We start from the raw sequence: 27,840 nt of genomic DNA, 5'->3' as shown, positions 1-27,840 counted from the left end.
CTTAACCGACTGAGCCACTCAGGCACCCCCTTACTGGTAACCTTCTGAAGGTGAGAAACGGCTCTCATGATCGAGGGTGGTTCGCTGGTACAAACCTAGTGCACATTTACAATAGTTTCAGAACTGCTAACCCATAGCGCTGCGAGAAACAGACTTACCCAGACTTACCCGTTATGAGTGCAGTGCTTGCATACAGTTCTTTTCAGCTTTGGCCTTAGGGTACCCAATCAAAACATTGTTTCCGCACCTTCCTCCTTCCCCACCCCCTTTGTGTGGTGATGTGATTCTCCTGTAATGAATATGAGACTAATTCTAACGTGTGGGGTTTTCCCCCCACACCAACAAGCAATTCTCCCACACCCACCAGGTGTCCTACCATTCAACTCAATTCTGGCTCTACCTACCTAAAGATGGCATCAGGTCCCACAAGTCAAGGGGCTCAGTCCCACAAGACGGCCCCTGGCCCACTTCACATAACAGTGGCAAGCCCAGGCCGTCCCCCATCCTTCAGACCCACGGGCTATAGACTGCAAGTTCCTAGTACCTGCTCCTTGGGGGTAGTCTTGTTTAGTCTACTAGAGCAGCTCACAGAACTGAAAGGAACATTCTACTTACTAGATTACTGGTTTATTATCAGAGAATAGAACTCAGGAACAGCTACAGGAAGAGATGCACAGGGCAAGGCTGGGGGAAAGGGGGTGGAGCTTCCATGCTCTCTACTCAGGCACCCCTCTCCCAGCACCTCCCTGTGCTCACCAACCGAGAAGCTCTGGGAGCCTTGTCCTAGTGGGTTTTTATGGAGGCCTCATTATGTAGGCCAGATTGATTATATCATTGGCCGGCGGCAACTAATTCACCTTCAGTCCCTCTTCCCTCCCAGGAGGCTGGGGAGTCAAACTGAAAGGTCCAACCCTCTGATCATGAGGTTGGCTCCCAGCACCCAGTCCCCACCCTTGGTTGCAGTCCAGAAGTCACCTCATTAACATAAACTCAAGTGCACTAGAAGGGGGTCTGGTATGAACAACAAGGCACCCACTTCACCTTCAAGGCTCTCAGAGGATTTCAGGAACTGCAAACAAGAGACCAAATATTCTGGGGCGCCTAGGTGGCTCAGTCCATTAAGCATCTGCCTTCAGCTCAGGTCATGATCCCAGGGTCCTGGGATTGAGCCCTGCATCAGGCTCCCTGCTCAGCGGGGAGCCGGCTTCTCCCTCTCCCCTCTGCTCCTGCTCTCTCTCAAATAAGTAAAATCTTAAAAAAAAAAAAAAAAAAAAAAGGCCCTCCCTCTACCTCTCTCTGGGTCCCACCCCTCCCTCCTTCAGAATCCTCAGCCATCCCTTTTGTCTGCTCACATTCTTCCATTTTTCCCTGCTCAAATTCCTAGCATGTGAATCATCCTCGAATCATCCACCTTGGGAACCACCCTCGCAACCCTCTCTCCTCTCCCGGGCACAGCCAGGCACTGTGGAAGCCGTGCCTTCCTTGTCCTCATTGCTTCCTGAGTGCCCCCACCACTCACCAGCACCCCTCCCCACAGGGTCTCCACCAACATCTGCTTTTCCGGCTCCAACTTGCTTGCTCTCCGCAGATTTCAGCTCAGTTGGGCATACCCTCGTCCTTCTAAATGCTCTCTTCTCGATTTCTTCCTGTTCTCTCCTGCCAGTCTTTCTGTCTCCTGGTCTAGCTTCGCTCCCACCAACCTGACCTTCAAGTGTTGAGGACGTTTGACAAAGACTCTCTGCCTAAACCAAATGTGAGTCAGCTCCTCTGAGTCTCTCTCACTAGGCCCTGACCTTGGGCACTGTCCTTGGGCAGTGCCCTTGGTCCGCGTCCGCTTAGTCCTGCTTTAACAAGAATCCTGCTGAGCCAGGTTAATGAAAACCCCCACCCTTGGTATCTGATCACTTTGGTCTGCCTCCAGCAAGAATCCTGGTGAGTGTGAATCTAGCAAGTGTTGGTGAGGGAGAATTTTTTCTACTCTTCAGGGTCCAGCTGATTCTCAGCTGGACTGAGAATCAAGTTGAAAAGAGACAGATTAATAGGAGAAAACCCAATTTAATGGTGCAGGCACAGGGAATCCACACGGACATGGGAACTGCAAAGATGGGCAACATGATGCTACAATGAGTGACCTCTGACCTATATTATTTCACACCTGTGCACTCCGTGGCACAAACTGAAGTGGGAATTCTATTTCAGAGAGCAAAAACTGAATGCAAAATTTGGGTAAGTCTTCCCAAATCGTCCTTGGCAGCACTGAGACCACCCCCACCCCCACTGGTAAGTGCGTAAAAGGGTGCCCACTTTCCTAGGGCCTAGCCAGCACAGCATGCTGGCCAACTTTTGGACTTCTGCATCCACCTGACAGGACAGAACTGTATTGCAAAGTATTCTCAGACTTGTATTTCTCCTATGAGTTTCTGTGTCTTTTCACACGTTTAAGAACCATCTGTAGTTCTTTTTCTGTTTATTGTTTATTCATGTCCTTTGCCCATTTTCCTATTCAGTTGTTTTTTCTTCCCTGATCTCCAGGAGCACTACGTAAGTTAAGGAAATCCTCCCTTTGGTGGCATGGGTTGCAATTTTTTAAAACCGGTTTGCCATTTTTCTTTTGACTTTGCTTATGCTTGTTTTGTGCTGTCATGCAGAAGTCTATGGTTTTTATGTTGTCAAAATTATTACTCTTTTTTTGGGTGATGACATCATCCAGCTTTTAATGAGAATGACATTCCTTACTCTAAGATAATAAAGAGATCTGCCCATGCTTATTTTTAGTGTTTTATATATTTAGTTTTCTAAATTTAATGTGCATTTTAATACTGGCTAATGACATCAGTTGCATGAACAGATTTCATTTTTTTCTAAGTCCTTTTTTTTTTTTTTTAAGTAAGCTCTATGCCCAGTGTGGGGCTTGAACTCATGATCCTGAGATCAAGAGTGGCATACTCTAGTGACTGAGCCAGCCAGGCGCCCCCTAAGTCCTTTTTGACTTACAAGCTCATAAAAATCATATAATGATTCTACAGCTAGATAGAGTGCTCACCCTTGGTAGAGGGATCTTGATGGTATTTTTCATGTCCTTCTGCACTGTTAAAAAAACAAAATTTAACCAAGTAAATTTGAAGATCTAACTGGCTTTATTCAATGATTTGTGAACTGGGCAGCATCCCATCTGGTAAGTGGAGGGGAGCTCCACTGAGCTAAATAAAAGAAAGGTTTTCAAAGGCAGAGAAGGCATTTAAAAAAAGAAAGTAATTTGTTATCAAGGAATGCACCGTTTAGGCAAGGCTGCCCTCCCTCCTAAGGGGAGCTGACGGGGTCTCTCTGCATTTTCTAGTTGGACCTGGAAATTCCTAGCTGGACCAGGAAATTCCAAGTTGACCCGTTAAAGGTTACCTTCCTGGGGGGTTGAAACTGCAGTTAAGTTAGGTGTTAAGTCTCGGTCCCCTGCCTTGGGGCCCTTAACCTAAACAACACCATTTTCCGCCTCCGGTTTTCTCTTTCACAGCACTGATTCAACTTTACAGACCCAGGAAAGGTAAAATGGTATTATTTTATGATACAATTAAATATGTATAATCCACAAAAGAAGGATCTTTTAACCGTCAACAAACCAGAATCCTTCTCCCTCCGATCCTGCTGGAAACTAAAAAATATTTTAAAAGCAAATCAACGCAGTGAGATATGATCGGATTGGTTAAAATAAAAAAAATCATAGTGACAATGCCAACAGATGGCAAGAATGAGGCGAAAGTAGCTCTCACACGCCGCCGCCGCCGCCGAGCACAGGAGTCGACAGGACCACCTGCAAACCTGGTCAGCAGTTTCTGTACAACCGTGCACTTCCCACATGACCCAGCAGCTGTGCTCTTGACCATTTTACTCAGAGAAATGAGCACTTTAAGTTCAAAGAAAAGCCTGCGCACAAATGTGCAGAGCACATTTCATTTTTTTCTAAGTCCTTTTTTTTTTTTAAGTAAGCTCTATGCCCAGTGTGGGGCTTGAACTTACATTCGTAAGAGCCGAACACTGGAAACAACCCGATTGTCTCTCCAAGGGAGAATGGTGACACACCCACGGTGTATCGCTCATGGTGGGGGGATCTGCTTGGAACCCCAGGGTTGACAGGTTGTTTTAAATCTGAAAACATTTGAGATTCAACAAATGCCCAAAAAAGCCTTCTCAGAGCTTCCTTTATCTGTCTAAAAGCGGTAAGTTTGGGGAAAGGAGGCTGCCGGAAATCCCTTCGTAGGGGAGTTTTGTGCAAAGAGTACCAATACCTGTATAGACAAATATTATCACCAACTTTCTTATCTCCTGCCTGTTCTCCTAAAAACCCATGCCGTTCCTAAAAGCACCCTCCCTGTTTTTCCCTTAGAATCCGTTTCTGCCCCTTCCCTTGTCCCTACTAAGGTATGGAAACCTTTAACCCTCACCTTTGAGAGAGCCAGCTACTTCTTCTGTTGGCTCCCTCACGCAGGTGAGATAAGCCTTTTCTTCGAGTGAATGTTTTTTGTCAGTTTAATTTCCGGACTCCAGCTCCTGGACCCGAGAGGGAAGAGGAGAAGATTTTCCTCCCCTAGAAGGGAATATTGCTCAGCAATAAAAGGAACAAACTGTTGATTCGGGCAACAACTTGTTCGCATCTCAGGAGAATTATGCTCAATGTAAATAGCCAGTCCCAAAGGTTACAGAGCTATGATTTCATTTATCCGACATTCTTGAGATGATAAAATTATACAGATGGAGAACCGAAGCACTAGGTCACCAGGCCTTAGGGATGTCATGCAGTTAAACAAGGGGAACACAAAGGATCTCTGTGAGGCCGGAAATGTCCTGTAGCTTGACTGTGGAGGTAGATACATAAAGATACATGCAATGAAACTGCACAGGACTAAATATATACATTTACAGGTGAAACTGGAGATTTCCGATGGTCTCAATGTCAGTATCTTGGTTGTGATATTGTCCTGGAATTATTTTAAGATGACACCACTAGTGTAGACTGGATGAAGAGTACGCAGGATTCTCTTTGTGTTACTTCTGACAACTACATGAGAATCTACAATTACCTACCGAAAATAAAGTTTTAAAAAATTCTATCGCCCTCCACCCCCCCAAATTAAACAGACTGCTTTAAAATTAGAGAAACCAAATGTTAGAGCTTTATACCACTACAGAAATTCATATGGCTTATGAGAATTATGTCAACAATTTAGAAGAATGAATAAAAAGTTAAACAGGGTATCTTATAATTTGCAACTGTTTCTAAAACATGTAAATTTAAGACTTATTCCAGCAGGAAGTAGTAGTGAAGAGGGGAAGGTCCTCCCTGCCAAGATTTTACATGATAAATACAAGGTGGGACCCCTGGGTGGCTCAGCCCATTAAGTGTCTGCCTTTGGCTCAAGTCATGATCCCAGGGTTCTGGGATCGAGTCTCACACTGGAGCCTGCTTCTCCCTCTGCCTGCCGCTCCCCGCCCCCCCCCCCCCCGCTTGTGTGCGCTCACTCGCTCTCTGACCAATAAATAAATAAAATCTTTAAAAAAATAAATAAATACAAGGCAAGGTTAAATGCCAATGTGCTTAATTATGCTCATTGCTTGTTACTGCTTTAGCCTAATTAACCTAATCAAAATGAAAACAGTGACTTTTGTAATGTTTTTATGCTCCTTGGGATATAAGGATCAATATAGTATAAAAATAGTCCTGCAGGTTTATGGGACAATATTTAACACAGAACTTGTAACTGACACAGCTAGGGCCCTATTATGTAATCAATTTTTCTTCTACTGACTTAGGCTCTGTGGTAGGAGAAGGCAGAGCCCTGCAAAGACAGCTAGTTTCCCTTACAGCAAAGCGAGAGGATGAGGGGGCAGCAGAGGTAAGAGGATTTGCTTCTTAATGCTGCTGTATCGATCATGACTTCTAGGTTCTTCTTTCCCACTGTCTAATGGAGGATTCCCATCTTCTAGACAGATCTTTTACTGAATTCTGACTAAATCCAGGATACCCATTTTAAGATCTGATTTAAGTACTGCATATACCACTTCAAATTTTAAGTTGATCCTTTCTCTGCTTTCCTATCCTTGAGCCAAAACTTCTCCACCAGAAGCTCTCTGACCTCTGCTTGCTTTCACCATAACCAGGAGATTCTGTGCTAGGGGTTCTCTGGAACTACTAAAAAGAACAATGAATCATGGAACACTACATCAAAAACTAATGATGTAATGTATGGTGATTAACATAACGTAATAAAATAAAATTAAAAAAAAAAAAAGGGCAGCCCTTCCCTTCCACCAGTCTGGGGCTCCTCCTTCCAGTATCTACTGGTTCCGAACAATGCCACCACTTTCTAGGAGAAAAATATACAGAGACGGTCTCAGGAGAGGGCAAATTAAACCAAGACAGGGCACAGTGCCAGGGAATCAGCATAAAGGAGACTCGTTCGCCTTTCTGTGGCCCTGGCCATGTCAGCAAGCTCTCTTTCCAAAACTACCCCTATTTCCAAAGAAATCTTACAAGTTGGGGTTATTAATGAACTTAAAACAATTCTTCTTTAAAGTAGGCTCCATGGGGGACCAGAACCTGCAACCCTGAGATCAAGACCTGAGCTGAAATCAAGAGTCAGATACTCAACCAACTAAGCCACCCAGGCACCCTTTAAAATAAATTTTAATTGAGCAATTAACTTGGGTCCAGCATCTTACCAGGTATGGGAACTGCTTCCTTTTCAGGTAAACCCGTTTAGTAGCAGAAAGAGCAGTTAACACAGCGGTCAAGAGACCTGAAGTTCCAGTCCAGGTGTCGCATACTTAAATGCCTACAGGGGCTGGTGGATACTGAAAGGAATTAAGGGAGCATAGGAACCTAAAGCAGTTCCTACCCTGCCTCAGTTTGCATTCCAGCATCTCCAAAAGCTGGCATGGGTTCCTCTGCAATTTTCAAAACATCCTGCCTCTGCTCCCTATGGGTTCTTTCCTTTACTCTATCTGCTGGTACTTTTGCTCTTAAGACTGGACTTAAATATCCTTTTCCTTCTTTTGCTCCAATTCTGAATAAAGCCCACTTGTCACAAATCCTCCTCTAAGGGATACCCCACATTAATTCTCCTCTTTCCTTTCTTTGCCTGTCTGCCAACAGTCCCCCCAAATGGTCTGTGATATACTCCAAAGGCTCAGACCTATATCTCTGGCTCCGATTTTTCTACCAGTTTCCAGATCCCTTTCCCGCTCAGCTTCCAAAATGCTTCCAGTCATACGTTTAACTGACACTTTTAGAAGTCTGGAGTCTAAAGCAGAATGAATCCTCTTCCTTTCTGTTCCCCCTAAACTGTTTTCCTCCAGATGCCCCAATCTTTGCGCGTCACTCAGCCACTCCATTTGGAAAATGTGGCATCCATCTAATTCCTCCATTTCAAGATAATGGCCAAATCTTCTCAAGTCTTCCTTTATGAATGCGTCTGCCATTCTAGCCATCAGTGGTATCACCTTAGCTGAGGGCTTGTTCCACCACAGGTGAACTTTTGAAGTGGTCTAAGTGGAACCTAACCTTTTGGGTTCCCTCTGCAAGGCACTAACTGTTTTATCTGGTAGGACCCTTTGGCAAACAGCAGCTTGGAATCTCAATGGCTTCTGCTGAAATCTTGAAAATCAATTTCTTTGGTCAACAAACTGGGTGTGGCAAATAGTAGGATGAGAGATAATTTTCTACCAGGTTATAAGGAGAAAGGCCCCAATTTCCCACTCTTGAGGAGTACATGCGGAGCACAGGTCTATACCAGTGGTTCTGAAGAGGGGCACACTTTCGCCCCCAGGGAACATCTGGCAATGCCTGGAGGCATTTTTAGCTGTGGCAGGGGTCAAGGGTGCTCAACACCCCCTAATGCACAGGACAGCCTCCCACAACAGAGAATGAATGATCCGGCCTCGGATGTTCACAGTGCCAAAGCTCAGAAACCCTGGTCTAGCCCTTGGGAAAAGGGGGAGTCAAGGCAATGTAAGCTCAAGACAAGGCTGGTATAAAAGGATCCTGAAAGAAAGGAGAAAGCATCTTACAGCTGCCAGAGAAGATCGTTATGGTTACTTAGTCTTCTTGGCACCAGAAAGAAAGAAGGATGGGAAACAAGGTCCTATTTGCATTTGCAATAAAACCACTGCCATTTCTGTACTGATGAGTAAGAACATTATGAATGCTTGTATTTTAGTAAACAAAAGGGCTGTTATCTGGGACTGTGGACAACCCTGTTAGAACAACACCGCTGCAGAACAAGTATGGACCTAACCACCTAACATGATAGAGACTTGTCTTTTAAACTCATTCCATCAACCTGCAAACTGTCACATCAGCAATCCTACAATAATTATTTCTTAAACAAGCGCAGTATATTCCTACATCTACACCTTGGCGCATACATCTCCTTGGTCTATAATCTCCACCCCTCTGCTGCTTTACCTAAACCTAAGCCATCCCTTCTTTTGACGCTCAGTTCCAACCCCCCCTTCTATAAGCACATCTGTCCATGCTATTTATTTAACACTGGCAATAAATAAAATCTTCTACTGTCCTAATGGCATTTCTTAACACATACACCTGGTCTCTCCAATTAAAAATGTAACTTCCCTGAGGTCAAAGACCCTGTTGTAAACTTACAGACCCCTAACGCTGATCAGAGTACTTTGCACAGAGCAAAGGCACCCCAGCCCCGCACCCCCTCCTGGAGTTACTGGTAATAGATTCTGCCCGTATTTTTTTTTTTTTTAAAGATTTTATTTATTTATTTGAGAGAGAGAATGAGAGAGAGAGAGCATGAGAGGGGGGAGGGTTAGAGGGAGAAGCAGACTCCCCACTGAGCAGAGAGCCCAATGTGGGACTCGATCCTGGGACTCCAGGATCATGACCTGAGCCAGAGGCAGTTGCTTAACCAACTGAGCCACCCAGGCGCCCAGATTCTGCCCGTATTAACAGTGAGCATTTACTGAGTATTTACTATGCGCCAAGAGCTGTTCTAAGCACTTAACATCTAACATCTCCCTTAATACTACTGTTCTCCCCACTTTGCAGGAAAGGAAACAGAAGTACAGAATGGGGCAGTAACTTGTCTTAAGGTTGTCCTGCTACGAGGTGGTGGAGAGGGTTCAAACTCAAGTACTCTCACTCTAGGGCCTGGGTTTATGGCGCACAAACAATTTCTGCTTATGCATGTACTAAGCTCTCACTGCCTAGATACACATAATGTCTGAAAAAAAGCGCTGCCGGTTTTCTTGAATAGCAAAAAGTTGAACAAGCTATAGATCTAGTTTAGCAGTTCCAGCCACTGGCAGACCTTTATAGGATTAACTGAACAAGGAAATATCACACCAAGAATATTTTTTTAAAATGCTCTCTTGCGAAATATCAAGTTGCCTAAAATGTTTTGGAACCACAGGGTGACCAAGTCAATTCCTTACAAATTGGTTGCCCAACCATAATGGGCAGGTTCATTCCAATGTATTTCAGGGACAACAAAGTCTTTCTGAGAAGGCAAGCATGACTGAGTGCCCATGCTCTGATCTTACTGCTGGCTGAGAAGAGCACATTGAACACTCACTACCTCCCAGTGCCTCATCTGTTAGATGAAGCCACTAATACTTGCTTAATAGGAAGAGGATATCAGGTGGAGGATGTAAAATGCTCTCTCTGCCTATCGTAAATTCTCACTAAATTCTGCCTTTCCATTTATCTTTCTTTCTTCTTTTTTTTTTAAAAAGATCTTATTTATTTGAGAGAGAGAGTGAGAGAGAGCACGAGCAGGGGAGAGGGAGAAGCAGACTCCCCGCTGAGCAGGGAGCCTGATGCGGGACTTGATCCCAGGATACCAAGATCATGACCTGAGCCGAAGGCAGATGCTTAACCTACTGAGCTCCCCAGGTGCCCCTCCATTTATCTTTGAGAGGGACCAAAATTAGCCCTACTTTGCAATTCTCTACCCTCCATGCCACCTGCTGTGACAGCAATAAACCTAGATCATAGCTGATTCTGTACCTCCAAGGCTCAAAACCTTCAATGGTTCTCAACGATCCAAAGGATAAACTCCAGCATTCCTTAAAATACCCCCCAAGTATTGCTGCAGTGTTTTCACCAATTCTCTTCTCCTAAAATCTAAACCCAGCTTCCAAAGGGCCTCTCTCTCCCCTATTTGTTTGCAGCAATATACTAATATGACTTTAGTAATTTTCTTAATAACCCAAGCCTGTAAAACAATCAAATAACATTAACTACCTCTAATTAAACAAAAAGAATCCTGCCTCTGGGCATAGCACTCACTGAAGTAGCACTATGAAGAGCTTTTAATTTCTTAAAGTAAATGCAAAGAATGTAAAAGTTTACATTTAAGCAGAAGTCAAGTTGACAATGAAGAGGAGGTATTCAAATGTGTGACGGTTTTCTGGAAAGCATGCCCTAGGACCGAAGAGCTGAATTAGTGGAAATGTTTAACGCAATGAGAAAACCCTGACAAAGTATCAAAGAATCTTTTGGGCCAGTCGGGAGAGCAGAATTAGGTACAACAGGTGGATATTCCTGGGAGGCAAGTTTCAGCTCAAGTTCAAGGAAGCCAGGAGGGAATGGGCACCCCTGAGCCGTGCTGAGCTCACCCATGGGAGACGCTTGGGCCCCAGTCTCATGACTTATCTCATGATAAGGGGCAGAGGGAATTCTCTAACTGGTCGGTAAGTCTGACCAACTCTGAGGTCCCTTCCTAACGCTGGAGCAGGGCCGCAGAAGAGAAGACACGGAAACGCTCTGATCAGAAAGAGACTGTGCCTGCATTTTAACTATCTTTCTAGTTAAAATTGGGGGTGGGGTGAAATGTAGTAATTGGGGAAACGTGGCATCGGAGAGGTGACATCTCTGCAAAATGCCCCTAAAGATCCTAAACTCCGAGGCTCCCAGGGCCCAATGGCTTGCAAAGGACCAACTGGCAACCATGGCTCTCCGACTCCACTCACGCTGCTTGCTCCGGCAAAGAAGCTTCTAGAGCAGCTCCCAGCCCCCTTCTCACCAGCTGCCACTCTCACCCCTCCTAACAGAAGAGGAGGCCGGCTCCGCCAGAGGCCTGCAGGGAGATCGGGGTCGCGACGCGGCGGAGAGAGGGAGGCTCCGACCCGGGACGTGCAGCGGGCTCCCGGGTCCCGTTAGGAGAAGCCCCCGCCGCCGGGGCCAAGGTCGTCCCGGGCCCCCAGGACACCCGCCGCTATCGTACTCACCAGCGCGCTGCCAGCCAGCAGCCGAGCCGCCGCTGCCTCCATGAGCGGGGCAGGCTAAGTGGCTGTGCCGACCCCACGAAGTCGCTACTCAGCGCCTCCGGGCCGCGCGCCAGCGCTTGGGGGCGGAGCCAGGACCTCGCCCCCGCCCCGCCCCCAGAGCCCCTCCCTGGCCACGCCCCCTCGTGTCTACGGAACCCCAAGACAGACATACAGGCCCCTCTTCGCCTTTGCCCTGCGTACTGCTCACGCGAGACTTGGACAAGGCAGTGGGGCGGGAAGAGAATCGGAGACACAACAAACATGGCGGCGGCAGCGGCTGCGACGGTGACGAAGACAGCGGCGGCGGCGGCGACAGCGGCGTTAAACAAGGCAGTGGGAGTTAGTCGGTGCGGTGGTCAGGTGGTAAGTAGCAGGCTTCCGGCTCGGACGGCGGCGACACAGCTGAGCAGGACGGTTAAGAAGGAGCGGCAGGAGGCGAGAGCCGGGTTAGCGCCGGGCCGGCTGACCCCACCCGGGACTCCGTCTCAGCGGAGGGTTGGGCGTGGTCGGTCAGTCGGCAGGGTCACGACCCGGGACGTTCCTGGCCCGAGTGCAGAATGTGCGGTCTCTCGGTTTCGGGAGCCCCGAGGGAGCGGCGCCTGTGGCCAGGGGCTGGCGACTCCTGGGTAGGGAGATGCCTCTCGCTCTGACAGGTGGTCGTGTGGGGGTCTCCGCGAGGTTTGCGTCTTCACCGGGTACCAGATGCTGGGGGTCAGCGGAGGCGCGAGTCTCCTGGGTGCTCCGAATCCTGATGAGGATGCTGCCCAGACGCCGGTCCTGGGCTGCTCCTTGGGAGGACTTTTAAAACCTCTGTCTGTTATCTAATGGTCCAGCCTGGGTTAGTTTCTACTGTTCGTGCACTCTAATTCTGCGGAGATGTGAGGTTTGGGGAGGGCTTTGCAGCAAAGACCTATTCAGGTTCGTACAGGTTTAAGTCTCTCGGTAAACTGTAGTGCGGGTAGCCAAGCCGTGCACCTATTAAATGCTCCTCTAATTGTGAATTAAATTGAAGTTACACCGGTTCCAGCTACCACTAACCAACCACGTGGCCCATTTAGTGTCCCCTTAATGTGCTGTTCAGAACCCTAAGGAGGAGTGACAAGCGGTAGAAGAAGTAAAGACACTTTAAATTGTGAGATCTAAGGAAATTCAGTTTAGAAGAAACAAAAGTTATTTAAAACAAAATTTTAAACGTCTGGACAAATGGTATTAAAATTCCATTTAATTTTAATTGATGACGTGCCTTCAACACAGCTACAGTTTAATATATTGTTGGGAAATCGTTACAGGGAATTGAGAGATGTTTGGGGTTTTGTTTTTTTTTTGCTCCTAAGGGTTCAAACTGTTTCCCAGAAAACCCTGTGTTTGAGGTTGTGATAGAGAGCATCATAAAGATGAGAATCAAATGTTCCCTTGTTGGGGGTGCCTGGAGGTTTTCTTTCTAACCCTTTCCCACAAATGTTTCCCTACAAGGCTAGTGCATTATTTTTATGCAACTATAATTGTTCAGTACTAAGCCTGACCCTTTAAGTGTACAGTACTGTGCACAAATGAAATTAATAACTTAAATTTAAGAAAGACATTAAGAATTTGCCAAATATGAAATCTTAAGAAATCCAAGTGGGAGGAAGGGGGAGTCAAATTAGTGCATGTTATTCTTTGGTGATTCTTTGGAGCTTTGTTGACCTGAGCCTGTTGCTTTGTTCTTTGATTATCTGTTAGATTAGTTTTCTTTTCTGGTAATGGTAAAATTGGCAGAAGTTATTTTCTTAGCTTATTAAACCTGTAGATGCTAATTAACTTTTTCTCATAAAGGTTTTGATTTATGGTATGCTTTCTTTGCAGACCTCTGTATGGCTTTTCAATTTTAGTTGAAATTCCCTCCATGGCCTTTTGGAGTCCCTTGGTGTGTCTCCAGAGTAAATTTCGATTACTCTACATTTCATCAATGTTGGAGTGGCAAGAAAAAAGAGGAACTGATTTGGGGTGAAAAGGTTAGAGTGTGTAGCTCCTGTTTTGGATATCTTCTAACTTTATTTTACTTTTACGTTATTTTTCTGATCTCTCAAAGCTTCATAATGTCCCTTTTTGCGTTCAAGGAATTTTTTTTTTTCTGTAATCAGAGGAAATGTGCTCTAATTGTCTTTGAAGGTTCGTGTTAACTCTCTATACTTAAATCAGTCCTCATTTGTCGGGCTTCACCATTGATGTGTATTCTATGGCAGAGTAAATCTTTCAGTGACCATAATTATTGGGCTATAAAAATAAGCACATCTATTGAACTGTAATCACTTTATTTGTAGAGGCCTACCTAACTGCCAAATTAAGCTACTGTATAAGTAAGTTAGTTGCTAAGTATTCTACCTTATGGTTAGTAACCCCCAAATGGTAGGTGAATAAAATAGATCTTTCTATTCCTTAATCATGTTGTTCTCAAAATTCTCCCATAGCTTTTAAAAAAGATAGCCTTTGGGAAGAAGGTAGGTTATAGAGATTCTTCTAGTTCTTATGTCACTGCTCTTTCATAGTTGTGGCTGTCTTCTAATTCACATCATGGTGCCTGTTTTGTTAGTTCCTGGTTAAGAGGGTGTGTGTGTGTGTGTGTGTGAGAGAGTGTGTGTGAATCAACAACTTCCCATTTATAATGTGAGACTGAAGAACTAATATCAGAAGACTTCATACAAATAAAACCTTTATCAGAAACCAAGGAAAGTCAGAGAATAGTTTTAAGTTAGTGGCTTAAAGGTAAAGAGGCTTTCATGTTCTTCTGGGATAGCAAAACTTATTTCTTAAATATTTCTTTACTTCACTAGTGTAGGTAGCGTCTGGTTGTTTTGTAAGAACCTTATTTTTGAGCCTTGAATGGATAATTTGGGAGAAACTATTGTCATAAAAATAGTTCAGGTACATTCTACCCAGTTTATACAGACATGTACCTACACCTCATAGAATCCCATACTAGACCCAGCTTAACTTTGATCAGGGTAATCACAGGGAGGACTAAAAAATTTTGCCATATCCTCATAGAATCCCATACTAGACCCAGCTTAACTTTGATCAGGGTAATCACAGGGAGGACTAAAAAATTTTGCCATATCATAAGGAATGATAATCATACAGTGTGGGAATAATTCTCTGGTTGATATAATTAGATATCATTTAGTAGAAAGATTAGATCAGGCTAGGAATACACCACCCAAATCTGCAATAAAATTGGAGAACTCAAGTATGTTTCTTTTTCTGATGACATGATCTTACATACTGAAATTTGTGTAAGTTATTTTTTGGCTAACAAGCTCCAAGATGTTAAATCCGTGGCTCATGGAAAAGATATCTTCAGTAAAAACATAGTTTGCTGATGTCCTAAAGTAGATTTTTATGGTATGTGTGCAAAGATTTTTAAATTTATCATGGTCTTAGGGGCATCTTTGGATTTCAGTTGATTTGTGGAGTTCTTAGATTAAATTTACAGTCAGAGGGGCGCCTGGGTGGCTCAGGTCATGATCTCAGGGTTCTGGGATCGAGCCCCGCATCGGGCTCCCTGCTCAGCGGGAAGCCTGCTTCTCCCTCTCCCACTCCCCCTGCTTGTGTTCCCTCTCTTGCTGTGTCTCTCTCTGTCAAATAAATAAAAATCTTTAAAAAAAAAACAAACTTTCAGTCAGAGACTGATTACTTTATTAAAGACAGGAAGATGTCTTGGATATAAAACCTTTACTTTCTTTTGATTTTAGGAAGTCTGTAGTTTCACAGTTACTGTTCTTTTTCTATTTACTGTTGCTTAGAAATAGTGACTTGAGATGGAGAAAGCTGGATTTTGAACCAAAGGCTCCATTCACATTCAGGCAAGGGCCTGTCCTGGGGTGTGTGTATTTGTGTGTGTGTGTGTGTGAGAGAGAGAGAGAGAGAGGGAGAGAGAGAGAGAGAGGGAGGGAGGGTGGGTGTGAGAGAGAGATGTGACGAAGGTCAGGTAAGCACAAAAAATGCTTAGGGATGGAATGACACTTAATTTTTAAGTGATTGCAGAATGTCTGAGGTTGAAAACCATATAAATATATTTAAAACTCTTAAGAACAGATTTTTTTTTCATATTTATAATGTTATCTTCCCTTTTTTCATTGGCATTCTTTTTTTTTTTTTTTTTAAGTCCATCATACATTATGATTGAAAATCATCACACAATTTATGGGAGAGAACGCAGTGAAATTTATAATGTGACAATGTGATAATAGCCAAGACTGTCAAAATATGCCAGCCATTACATCCACAAAAGTAATTAGGCTCATTTGTGTTCTTAGAACTTGAGATGCATGTGTAAAAATACCATTTTCTTCTGCTTGCTTACTGGCAATCTCATGCATTTTTTCTGCACTGTCACATGTTCTCCCGTAGCAGTGTTAGGCTTTCTAATCAGGAATTGGTAGGACTTACCTTGCTTATTGAAGCCTATCAAAGTATATTCAGATATTTTCCAGTGGAAACATCTCAGTTTTTATATGAACTGATTAGCAAGAAGTGATGCTAAGTTGCAAAGTAAATACCAGGATTTCTTTCTTAATTACAACTTTTATAATTAGGACACAGACAGTCTTTAGGGCCTTACCAGTCAATCCTCATACTTTTACTTTTTTCCTTTTATTGTGGGGGCCTCTTCCTTTAATACTGTGTTGAATAGCAGTAGTAATAGCAATCATCCTGGTCTTATTTATCTTTGATTCTAAAGGGAATGCAACTAAATTTTCTCCATTAATTGGTGTAGGTTTTTGGAACATATCCTTTATCAGCTCGAGGAAGTTAAACATTCCAAATTTGAATAAATGATTACTGTTATTTTCTTGCCCCTAGTGTTGCCTTTGGCACTCAGATGACAATCTGATTTTCTTATGTGGGTGGACTGTCTTTTTTTCTCTAGGAAGTTTTATATTCTCTTTGTCTTCTTTGAGGTTTTAAAATTTCAAAATGTGTCTAAGTGTTGTTTTATTATCATATACTGTTTTGCACTCTATGATCCTTTTCCATCTGAAAGGGGTCTTTAATTTTGGAAATTTCTTGATTGCTATTTTTTAAAAAACCATTTCTCTTTGTTTACATTTGTTTTTCTGAAACTCATTTTAGAACTGCTGTATTTCTTACCTTTTAATGCATATTTTTACATTGTTTCCCACCTGTGTGTGTTTTGTTGTCCTTCTTTCCTTTTCCTTTTATTGAGATACGATGTTACTACAGATTATTGTTGATCTTAATCTTCTACAGATTATTGTTGATTTTATTCTTAATAATCTGACTGGCTCACTTCCCCCCCCCCACCAGGGGGCAAATTTTTTTTTTTTTTAATTTTATTTATTTATTTGACAGAGAGACAGCGAGAGAGGGAACCCAAGCAGGGGGAGTGGGAGAGAGAGAAGCAGGCTTCCCGCTGAGCAGGAAGCCCAATGTGGGCTTGATCCCAGGACCCTGGATCATGACCTGAGCTGAAGGCAGATGTATAACTGACTGAGCTACCCAGGTGCCCCCAGAGAGCAAATTTTAAAGGACAAATGAACAGAATCAGCAGTAGTCACAGAACAAATAGTAATACACTGATTTGGAAGCAGAGAGAATCAGTTCAGATAAGCCTGGTAAGATGAGAAAAAGCAACTGAAACAAATTTGTTCAGAAACCAACAGTAATCCTTCAAATTAAGAAAGTTGAGCCAGATCAAAGCAAGTGATTTAAAGAGGTAGTGTAAAAGAGTAAAATAAGATACGAGTTTGGGAAATTACAGTTTGGGCTATATGGATTACTGAGATGAAGGTAGACCATGTTCGTTTCATTATAACTAAAACGAGAGCTTACGAGGCTCAGTTGATGAGCTGATTGATAGAAAAAGGGAAAAAAACTGAATCTGGGACAGAGGAATGTTTTGACCCGAGGTATAACCATTTTTTGCTGCACAAATAGCTGAGAACATGCCATATGCTACAGGTGTTGGGAGATACTTTACATATAGATACTTGTAAAACTTAAAACAGCACTGCCAGTTGGTATTATTATTACATTTTACAAAATAAGAAACTACAGCTGAGAAAAGTTTCTGTTCAGAGTCTTCAAGCTAGTAAGTTTGGCCTAATACTGTAATACTCTGTTCATCCAAAGGATAGACTTTCAGTGGCCTCAGTTTTCAAGAAAACGGTGAAAAGTGGTAGTGATAATAATACCTTTTAAAAACCCCTAGACATCTTCTAAGAAGGGTGGAAAAGAACTGTTCACAAATGTTGCATTGTTCAAGAACAATGAAAATTTGGTCACCTGCACATTCTTATTTGGATAAATATGTTCAGAATAAAGAACAAGTTAACTGTGAGGAGAGAGGAAGACAAGAAATACAGAAATTAAATAAATCAGTCTGGGGCCAGTAAAGGGAAACCAAAAACAGCCCTTCATTAGTTCCTAAAATATCACTGCATTGTTGTACAGTACAGCACTCTATAGGAGGAACATGGTCAAGGGTTAGTCTATATCTAGTAGAGTGCTAGTTAAGTTAGTTAAAAACAGAAGTTTTGGTCTTAAAACATCAGTCAAGCTACTGTCAGTTGGGAAACATGCTGTTGGTGAAGCCCTCTCATTTCTCAACTCCATAGTTCTTTCTTTGGAAAACAGGCTGAAAAGTACTCAGAGTAGTCCAGACATTCTCAAAGAAGAAAAATGTAACTGGTGGACTTAAATGACTGAGATATTAAGATTTTTATTACTAGGACTGGGTGGTATTGGTGTGAGGCTAGACAAAAATAGACCAGTGGAACAGAATAGAGAATCCAGAAATAGGGTCACATATATATAATCACCTGATTTAGAAAGGTGGTAATAGAGTCTAGTGGAGAAAGGCTGGTCTGTGAAATGTATGTTGCTAAACAGTTGGCTCTCTCTTTGGAAAAAAGTGTATTTCAACTCTTACCTCACAGTATACATACACAAAGCTCAGTTCCAGATAAAAATATGAAAGGTAAAAAAAAAATAGTAAAGCTTTTAGAAGAAGCTGCAGAACATCTTCAAGGAAGATGTTGGCAAGGACACAACTCTAAATGTAAAGGAAAGAAATGGGTAAATTGGACTATGTTAAGAACTTCTGTTTATTGGGTTATCTTTAAGTAAGTGAAAAGGCAACCAAAGAGTGAGAGAAGACACTGAAAATATACATATCTAATAAAGAGCTCATATCCAGAATATTATAAAGAACTCTTAGATATTAACTAGAAAAAGACAGAAAACCTAATAAAAAATGAGCAAAAGACTTGAACAGATATTTCACTGGGTATGAAAATAGAGGGTATCTCTGTGGCTAATTAACATAAAAAGTATACAACTTCATTAGTTATCAAGGAATAGAAATGAAAACCAAAGTGATACCGCCACGCACCCACTGGAATGGCTGAAATGAAAAAGGCAAAAAATACCTGTGTGTTGGCAAGGATATGGAAGAACAGAGTTCTTGTTCATTGCTGATGGGAGTGTAAATTGTCATAAGCACTTTGAAAAACCATTTTGCGTTGTCTAGAGGTGAATATATGCAAGCCCTGTGACAGCAATTTCAGAAGTCAGGGTAGTGGAGCCCTTGCCGGGGCTCTGGGGGACCAGTAGTGGAAGGGTCCATCCTGGGATGCTGGTGGCCTTCTGTTTCCCGACGTCGGTCAGACTTCATGGATATGTTCACTTTGTGATGACTTGTTGAGCTCTGCCCTTAGGATTTATGTGCTCTTCTGTGTGTATGCTGTGCTTTGAGAAAAAGTTCAGCATATATGTTGAGAAGTGACTAATCTTTAGCTTTAGATTCCATTCTATTGGCTTTTAAAGATGAGGACTTTCTAAGATAGAAATTAGTTATTAAATAGTTGGAGTTTAGGGAAAAAAATGAGCAGAAGACATATTTAAGAAGACCTTATACATTTGCATAAAAATTTTTACTGGGAGAAAAGACCTTTATCTCCTAGGTTGTTCTTCCTAGAAAACTTTTTGGTTATTTGATTTCTGAATTTGGGCCATAAACCTATGTGAAGACCAGTTTAGTTTGCGATTACAAAATCTCATAGGAGATTTTCCTCTACATTAGCATCAGAATTTTTTTTTTTTTTCAATAATCATAGGGGTGCATATGTAGTTTAGAATTAGTTTTTTTAATTTTCTTTTTTAAAATTATTGTTTTTTATTATGTTCAGTTAGCCAGCATATAGTATATCATAAGTTTTTGATGTAGTGTTCAGCGATTCATTTTTTTGTTTTCTTTTTTTTTTTTTTTAAGATTTTATTTATTTATATGACAGAGAGAGACAGCGAGAACAGGAACACAAGCAGGGGGAGTGGGAGAGGGAGAAGCAGGCTTCCCGCTGAGCAGGGAGCCCGATGTGGGGCTCGATCCCAGGACCCTGGGATCATGACCTGAGCCGAAGGCAGACGCTTAACGACTGAGCCACCCAGGCGCCCCATTTTTTTGTTTTCTTTCTTAATTTTTCCCCTCATTCTCAGAGTGAATAGGATGATGTGTGGTGGTAGAGGTGGTGATTTGGATTTCCAAGGCAGAGGTCCGGAAACTATAGCCTATAGGCTTATCCTGGCTCAAGGCCTGCTTCTGTAAAGCCTTATTTTGGAACATAGCCATACTCAATTTGTTCACACATTATTTGTGGCTGCTTTTAGCTAAAATGACAGAGTTGAATAGTTGGGACAGAGACCTCATGACCTGCAAAACCTAAAATACTACTGTCTGGCCTTTTTACAGAAAAGGGTTGCCACCCCCCTGTTCTAGAGCACCTATTTCTAGAGCATTCATGTGAACCCTATGATTTGAGAGCCTTTGCTGTCTGAAATGATAGTCACTAGCCATATGTAGCTATTTCCATTTAAATTAATTAAAGAAAATAAAAAACTCAGGTCATTTGTATTAGCCACATTTGAAGTGCTCGTCGCTATGTGTGGCAAGTAGAGCTCTGTTGGACAACACAGATATGTAACATGTCCATCTAGAAAATTCTCTTTGGCCTCAATTGAGCCACTTTTTTTTTTTTTTTTTTAACTGTCTCCTTCATTGATAATCCCTGCTGCTGTGCCTGTTTCTTTCATGTGGACTTATTTTCTCTTTTTTTCAGTCTTTGTAATTTTTTTCCATCCTCTTAAGACTGAGTTTGGTTCCAGTTTACTTAAATATTAATGATAGTAAATTTTCACAATTTTCTCTGTGTGTTCTCTAGTTCACCAAGAAAATGATAAGCTATTTAATGGCAGATACTGTATTCTCTGTGCTTTGTACAGTGCCTTGTACATAGTAACCTTTGTCACTGTTGTTTTGATATATGCTGGATCTCCCTAAATAGTGTGAAATTATTTCAGTTTTTTTCCCCCTAGGCATAACAAACTGTAAACTTCAAAAGAAAAAAGAAAAAAAGGATAAAGCAAAGATGGGTGAAAAGAAACCAGAGCCTTTGGACTTCGTGAAAGATTTCCAGGAATATCTGACTCAGCAGACTCATCATGTGAACATGATTTCTGGATCAGTTAGTGGGGACAAAGAAGCAGAGGCTCTTCAGGGAGGTAGACTCATCTTAATACTATTAAATAGTTCATTTTCCATAAATATATTAATACTTGTGTGTAGTTATCCATATGGTAAAGACCACTATTCACTAATGTGAATCATTCCATTTTTACTTAGAAAGACACAGGGCAATTTGTTTTCCTTTTTAAACGTGTCAGATTTTTGTTGAGGGAGAATGAAACTTCCCAAGGGCCTAACATAGTCTAGAGAGGCATTATGGTATTGTTGGAAGGTTAGGAATTCTAAATATCCTTCCCATCTTCTAAGTTCTATTAGCTAACAGTAGACCCAAGGAACCCAATGGGGGTAGAGAGCATCAGCTTCACTACACAGAGGATTTGGCCAGTGAGAAATTTGGATTAGACCAGAAACACAATAGGGGTTTCTTTTTCTTCTCTCTTGAAATGAAGAAAGGGCTGACCATGTTTACTTCTCTAGACAGAGAACCAGAATAGGGAAAGCAGTGATCCTCTTGAGCCTGCCACAGATAGACTTTTGTCTGGTTTGCTTACCACACAGACTGTAATCTGTTCCTGAACGTAGCTCAGGGGTCAACAGACTACAGCCCGTGGGCCCCATCTGGACTGCGAATTGTTTTTGTATGACCTGCAGACTAAGAGTGATTTCTACATTTAAAAATGGTTGGGGAAAAAAAAAATCAAAAGAATAATATGTACAAATTATATGAAATTCAGACTTCAGCATCCATAAAGTTTTATTGAAACATAGCCACACTTGCTTGTTTGCATATTTCCTAGAGCTGTTTTTGTGCTATAACAGTGGAGCCGAGTAGATCTGGTAGAGAACAGATGGCCCACAAAGCCTAAGGTATTTAGTATCTTATCATCATGGGAAAAGTTTGCTGACCCCTGATGTAGATAGTCTGTGGCCTTGTTGTCCAGGAACTAGCAGCGGAGACCAGGCATCACCTGGGAGCTTGTTAGAAGTGTAAATTGTCAGTCCCCACCGCAGATCTACTGATTCAGGATCTGTGTTTTAATAAGTTCCCCACATGATTAATATACACATTGAATTTTGAGAGTCACTGGCTTGGGAGAGAAATCGAAGATGGGGACACCGAGCCTTGTCCCTTCAATGTAGTGGCACCATTGGATATTGGATTTGCACCAACCAGTAAAATCACTTGTCTTCTCCTGGTGAAGCGGGGGAGGAAACCGTGGAGGAGGGGCTTGACTTGTTCATACTAGTACTGCTATTTCCTGGGGATAGGGTAGAAGTGTTTTTCCCAAGAAGTTGTAGGAATAAAAATGTCCCTCCTAAAACTCTAGTCTACAGATTCCTGGACTGGGATTCAAGAGACCAGGGTTGTAGTCCCCACTGCTTGCTGGTTTTCCTGATATGAGCACTTGCTCCTTCAATTTCTTTATAGATACAAAGAAGTAGTTGGGTTAAATTAAAAGCAAAGGGCTAGACAGATACCTTATAGCTTTCAAATTCTTACAGTTCTAACATTCAGAGGTATCAGATATAGTATCTTCCTTTATGTGCCTAGTTAGAATTTTAAGATCTTAAATGCATCCCAGAATCTAGACTATGTATAAACCAAATAAAACAGGGCAAAACTCAACATTAATTGCTTTAGACGACAGTAAACTGAGTCAGGATTTGGGGAAATTATCATGACTGCCAATTATAATACTTGTAGAAGTGGCTAGGATCTTAAACGTGTATTGCCTTGCCATTACTGTTTACTCCCCTCTGTTCTCCAGACCTGTCAAATAAGGATAATACCCTATTCTCTTCTTCAAAAGTATGTTGAGGACTGATGAAATTTATGTGTAAGTAATTTGAAGTCCCCCTATAAAAGGTTCTCAACGGAATACTGCTTTTGTATGAAATTAACCTCTGTTCAGAAAGTCTGTATTTTCTGAGTTAGGTTTTGTGCTAAGTAAGCTGTCAATTTATGAAAGATTGTCTACCACTGAAGACTAAAATGCTAAATTGAGTTGATTCTGAGATGCATAATTTTTTTGCTACACTTTGTTTATAGCTGGAACAGATGGTGATCAGAATGGACTTGATCACCCATCTGTTGAAGTTTCCCTGGATGAAAACTCAGGAATGTTAGTAGACGGGTTTGAAAGGACCTTTGATGGGAAGCTCAAGTGTCGGTACTGCAACTATGCCAGCAAAGGAACAGCCCGGCTTATCGAACATATTCGAATCCACACAGGTAATGGCGAAATGGCTGGAGAAGGCATTTCTTTGGGGGCAGGAGAGGGGCCAAGGAAGGCAAGTTGTTCTGATGTGTAGTAGTTCTGATAGTTTAAAATTGAAGGTTGATATGTAAGGTATGAATAAATGGAGAAGTTACTCCATTTTCCCAAAACATTGGCATAACAAGATACAAATGGGAAGTAAGGCCCCTTCTAGAGCTCCCCCTTCCTTAGCCATCTTTCGTCTTGATCCACATCCTCTCTCACCATCTGTCTGCTTCTAAGGCTGGGCAGGTTAATGCTGAAGGTAGTGTGAAGTGATAAAATGTTTTTATCTTTATCCTTCTAAGTATGTTTCAGTTGCCGACCAGGGACAAGGCTTTTATACAGTTGCAGACTGCACTGCTAATCCTTAGGGCTCACCTTAGCCCTCCCACCTTCTGAGAAGCCCTCTTGACTATGCCCTGCCCTGGCCCAAGACCTGGTCAGGCGTCCCACTCGTGTGCCCGTGGGGTCTCATGCTGTGTCTGAGGATGAGGCTCCTGTCAGGGCCAGGTTTGTGCCTGCAGAGCCTAACAGAGCGTCGGACACATAGTAGGGACTCAGTACTTACTTGTTACATTAATGACTCCAAATATTTATTTTACATATTTGCGCCGTTTTCAGCTAACGGCACTGACTACAGTTGTCCCTTTTGGCAACTGAAGAGGAGAGGAGGAAGGTAGAGGTGAAGCACTGGCCATTTTGAAGGAACACTTTGCATAATTCATATTTGGATTGGGAAGCTCATTTCCCTTTTGAGCTTTCTATTTAATAGAAGGACTTTTTAGAAAAGTTTTTCTGTATTTTTTCCTGAGGAAGGGGTATTTGTGTGTGAATATGTATGAAGAAGTGTTCATGTATGGATGTGCTCATAAACATATAACTGACGCATACTTTTGATAAAATCATTATTATGTAGGGAATATTATTGTCAGTTTTGCTACTCTTTCCCCAGATGCCAGTCGAAGCCATAACAATTTCTACACTATACTAATAGAACATATCTATAGATCTCAAGTTGTTGCTGATGAGTTAAGGCTTTAAGTTGACAGGTTTCTTTGCAAAGAAACCTGATCAGTTTCTAAGTCTAATGAATGGACAACACACGAAACTTTCCATAAATGAGCTACTCTTGAAGTTTCTCCCCCATTTTTCTTTTTAAACAGGTGAGAAACCTCATAGATGTCACTTATGCCCATTTGCATCTGCTTATGAGCGACATCTGGAAGCCCACATGCGTTCCCATACCGGAGAAAAACCATACAAATGTGAATTATGTTCCTTCCGCTGCAGTGATCGAAGTAACCTGTCCCATCATCGAAGGCGCAAGCATAAAATGGTACCAATTAAAGGTACTAGGTCTTCCTTAAGCAGCAAGAAAATGTGGGGAGTTTTACAGAAGAAAACAAGCAATCTGGGCTATAGCAGAAGAGCATTAATCAATTTAAGTCCACCTTCCATGGTGGTTCAGAAGCCAGACTACCTTAACGATTTTACCCATGAAATCCCAAATATCCAGACTGACTCCTATGAAAGTATGGCAAAAACCACATCAACTGGTGGCCTACCAAGGGACCCGCAAGAACTCATGGTTGACAACCCTTTAAATCAGCTCTCAACCCTGGCAGGACAGCTGTCTAGTTTGCCACCGGAAAACCAAAACCCTGCCTCTCCTGATGTAGTTCCCTGCCCTGACGAGAAGCCTTTCATGATGCAGCAGCCGTCTGCCCAAGCAGTGGCTGCTGCCGTGTCCGCGAGTATTCCCCAGAGCGCCTCTCCCACGAGCCCGGAACCTCGGCCGTCACACAGTCAGAGGAACTACAGTCCGGTGGCAGGTCCGAGCAGTGAACCAAGTGCCCACACGAGTACTCCCAGCATGGGAAACAGCCAGCCGAGCACTCCAGCCCCGACCCTCCCGGTCCAGGACCCGCAGCTTCTGCACCACTGCCAGCACTGTGACATGTACTTTGCCGACAATATCCTTTACACGATTCATATGGGATGTCATGGGTATGAAAATCCTTTTCAGTGTAACATATGTGGTTGCAAATGTAAAAACAAGTACGATTTTGCCTGTCATTTTGCAAGGGGACAGCATAACCAACACTGACGGAAAACAGTCACAGTATGCTTTACTTGGTTTTACCTTTGGGGGTTTTATAGTTTTGTTTATTGTTTTGTTTTGTTTTTTCCAGGGGGGTGTCATTCCTAATAAGGTGTCTGCTAACTTAAAGTCTATATATTTATAGAATATAAGTTTGACGGTGGAAATAAAAAAAATTTTTTTTTTCTATAGAGATCTGGTCAGGCTCATTTATGTATTAGAGCAGTGAGACACGTTGGTGTCTGTTTTTTCCTTTCACTTCGACAGTTGAGAATTGGAGTGCAATCATAATCCTAACAGGTATTGACTTAAATTTCCCATACTTACGGTCCATAAACACTTCAGAGCTTACTGATACTCTTGTATTTCAACATATACATTCAGCTAGATATTACTTCTGCCATATTTCAACATGGTAGAATTACTGTCTCTTACAAAGTCTATGACAGTTTATTTCAGTGTTTAGTAGAGGAATTGCCTTTAACCTCGTTCTTTGTCAGCGCGCTGTTTCATTCACATTGCTGAATGTTCACAGTACTTTCATTTCACCTGATAATCACAGAGCTATTTAGTGTAGCAGATCCTTCTTTTTTTTTTTTTTCCTTAAGGGGAAATGTAAAACAGGTCATTCTTTTTAAATCCAAGTTATAAAAATAAGAGGCAAAAGTTCTGAAAAGAAATGAAACCTAAATTGAAAAATGGGTTTAATACTTAAAATACCTGTTTGTTCAATTTCTAGTTTAAATGTGTGTCAGTTTTCCATTGGATTCTGTTTATTCTGGTTTATTGTAAAAACCACATGAAATGCTAGAAATATCAGAGGATTATCTCTAAAGATGCCTTTTTTTTCTTTTAATTTGAACCTTTCATTTAAATTCTTCACGCTGACGTTATTAGTGTCAGGTGCGGTTGATAAGTATACTGAGAATCTGTTATTCCTCCTATTCCTTTGATGACCAAAGAGGTACAGTGGTGGTAGTCATCCATCTTATTCCTTGGAAATGCAGTCCTTCAAAAGAAAAAAAAAATCTCTTAAGTTTCCATTTCCTGCCTTCTATCCATTTACTGCCTGTAATTTCCAAGAAGAGGTGGGTATAGAAACACATGGGAAAATAGGATGGTGAAGTAATACGTAAAAAAATGAGAACGTGTGTCCAAAACAAATTCTGGTTTTCCCTTCAGAATTGGCCATTTAAAATATTTTCTGTGAATTCAGCTTGTAACGCTTATTTGCAGTTCTGCCAGTTTTTCATGGATAGTGACAAAACTAGAGACTGACTGAATCGTCGCCTTAGTAGGAAAGGGTACAAAAGTGGGAAAATAGTTATAAAATGCATTTAAATGTGATATTTAATTTGTTTACAAAAATATGACTTGCTAAATCTAGAATAATTTTGAATAGGAGGCTGTTGTTTTTATATTGTGTAATAACTAGCTCACTCTAAGAGAGCTTGGTCAAACAATAAAATATATTGTTACTAACTGTTGGTTTCTGTGTACTTTGGAAAAGTTTCATTTTTAATTTGGTTCAAATCTTGAAAGTGTTGCTAATTGGCTTCTTAAAGAGAATACCCTAACTATGAAGCATTTATGAAGCAAAAAGGACTTACACTCTTCTATAGCAAATAAGGGAAATGTTGATGATAGGCGTTCACCAAAACCCCCACATGCCAAGTTAATGGATCTTCTGCCCTTCTTTCCAAATGCTAGAGAGCCATTAAAATGAGTTCTCGTGGTTTAATATCCAGTCAAAACTAACCTCAACAGCATTGTTCAAAGAGCAGCAAAGAGTCTGTCGAAACTATAAATAACTCTCTCCTTGTCAAATCTGAGGCTTCTGAATATACAGTTGTGTTTCTCTTGTTTAAGTCACTCATTGCTCAGATCAGCTTGAATGCAACCATTTCCAAATGTGGAACTTGGCTCTAGTATTTATTTATTGCCAGAAAGAAACAGGTTGCTGTCATTTGGAAGGTTTTGTAATTATTTTCTTCCTTCTCACTTTTATTCTTCACATAAAAGCAATATCCCAAGATAGAAAATGAAAGCTTTCATTAAAGAGAAAGAACCCTCTTGTTAAAACCAGTTTATTAACTCTATATTCTGGGCCAAATAGTGACACTTTTTTTCTGGCAACTAAAGATAGATGTTTTGAAGGTACATTTTAATTTAAACAAAGTATCTTTTTTTTCATAATTTTAACTAGAATGTATAATTCTAATTTTCCTATGACTTAAAAGAGCACAGTTGGTATTCCAAAGGTGTCCATGCTTGAGAGCTACAATTAATTCTAAATGCACTAAAGTTTTTGAATCAAATCTACCTTATAAACTTTTTTAGTATTGTATTTTTTAAAAGATTTAGGATTTTATTTAAATTTTCTGTGAGTTAAATTTTATACATGGGAAGATGATACTATCTTCCATTAAGTGTTGAATACGTTTCTCCCATTTTATTTTTAATCAAATATTTTATAGAAATGAGCTGCTAGGAAAAGTTGAACATGAACTATTTATAGTACTTTGCTGTTAAGAGGCAATGTTCTGAAACTAAATGTATTTTTGTTCAGTGAACATAAGTTTAGATTTTTAAAGTTGGTAGATAATTTATCTCCACTAATATTTTTTTAAGAAACTGTGAAGAGATTAACAGGGAATAATTTCATTTCA

The 27,840-nt window shown here is 41.6% G+C and overlaps 2 protein-coding genes across 11 annotated transcripts in view; one reads left to right on the top strand and one right to left on the bottom strand.

Annotated features, from left to right (window-relative positions):
* Nucleotides 1–11,404, bottom strand: part of ACADSB (acyl-CoA dehydrogenase short/branched chain) — a 33,347-nt gene extending 21,943 nt beyond the window's left edge. Inside the window, exon 1 of one of the 4 annotated variants that reach the window (XM_045879013.3) lies at nt 11,248–11,404. In XM_045879013.3, coding sequence (XP_045734969.1) covers nt 11,248–11,289 — 42 coding nt within the window. In that variant the 5' untranslated portion in view covers nt 11,290–11,404. Of the gene's footprint in view, nt 1–3,043; nt 3,088–4,436; nt 4,580–11,247 lie in introns of those variants that run through there. The other 3 variants (XM_064595396.1, XM_045879015.3, XM_054508445.1) reach the window with 3 other exon arrangements.
* A 75-nt stretch (nt 11,405–11,479) lies between these two features.
* On the top strand, nt 11,480–26,653 carry IKZF5 (IKAROS family zinc finger 5). 7 transcript variants are annotated; one of them, XM_045879018.3, is made up of 5 exons: nt 11,480–11,649; nt 13,132–13,280; nt 20,659–20,844; nt 22,860–23,042; nt 24,234–26,653. In XM_045879018.3, exons 3-5 carry the CDS (start codon nt 20,712–20,714, stop codon nt 25,175–25,177), a joined length of 1,260 nt encoding a protein of 419 aa, XP_045734974.1. In that variant the 5' UTR covers nt 11,480–11,649; nt 13,132–13,280; nt 20,659–20,711; the 3' UTR covers nt 25,178–26,653. The 7 variants fall into 7 exon arrangements, with proteins under 7 accessions (XP_045734974.1, XP_064451468.1, XP_045734976.1 ...); XM_064595398.1 differs by having other exon boundaries at nt 20,644–20,844; XM_054508447.2 differs by lacking the exon at nt 11,480–11,649 and adding an exon at nt 11,701–11,912.
* The last annotated feature ends 1,187 nt before the right edge of the window (nt 26,654–27,840 follow it).

This window comes from Mirounga angustirostris, unplaced genomic scaffold (assembly GCF_029215605.1).
Source record: "Mirounga angustirostris isolate CCGP_5_RB_7025 unplaced genomic scaffold, mMirAng1.0.hap1 SCAF_6, whole genome shotgun sequence".
NCBI classification, from domain to species: domain Eukaryota; kingdom Metazoa; phylum Chordata; class Mammalia; order Carnivora; family Phocidae; genus Mirounga; species Mirounga angustirostris.
This window is presented reverse-complemented; position numbering and strand designations above follow the sequence as displayed.

What these genes read in the sequence shown, in the direction of transcription:
- IKZF5 (XM_045879020.3), top strand. Translation starts at nt 20,712, where the DNA reads ATGGGTGAAAAGAAACCAGAGCCTTTGGACTTCGTGAAAGATTTCCAG. An exon ending in AGCAGAGGCTCTTCAGGGAG is followed by an intron (nt 20,845 to 22,859) that starts GTAGACTCATCT and finishes CTTTGTTTATAG; the next exon opens with CTGGAACAGATGGTGATCAG. An exon ending in ACATATTCGAATCCACACAG is followed by an intron (nt 23,043 to 24,233) that starts GTAATGGCGAAA and finishes CTTTTTAAACAG; the next exon opens with GTGAGAAACCTCATAGATGT.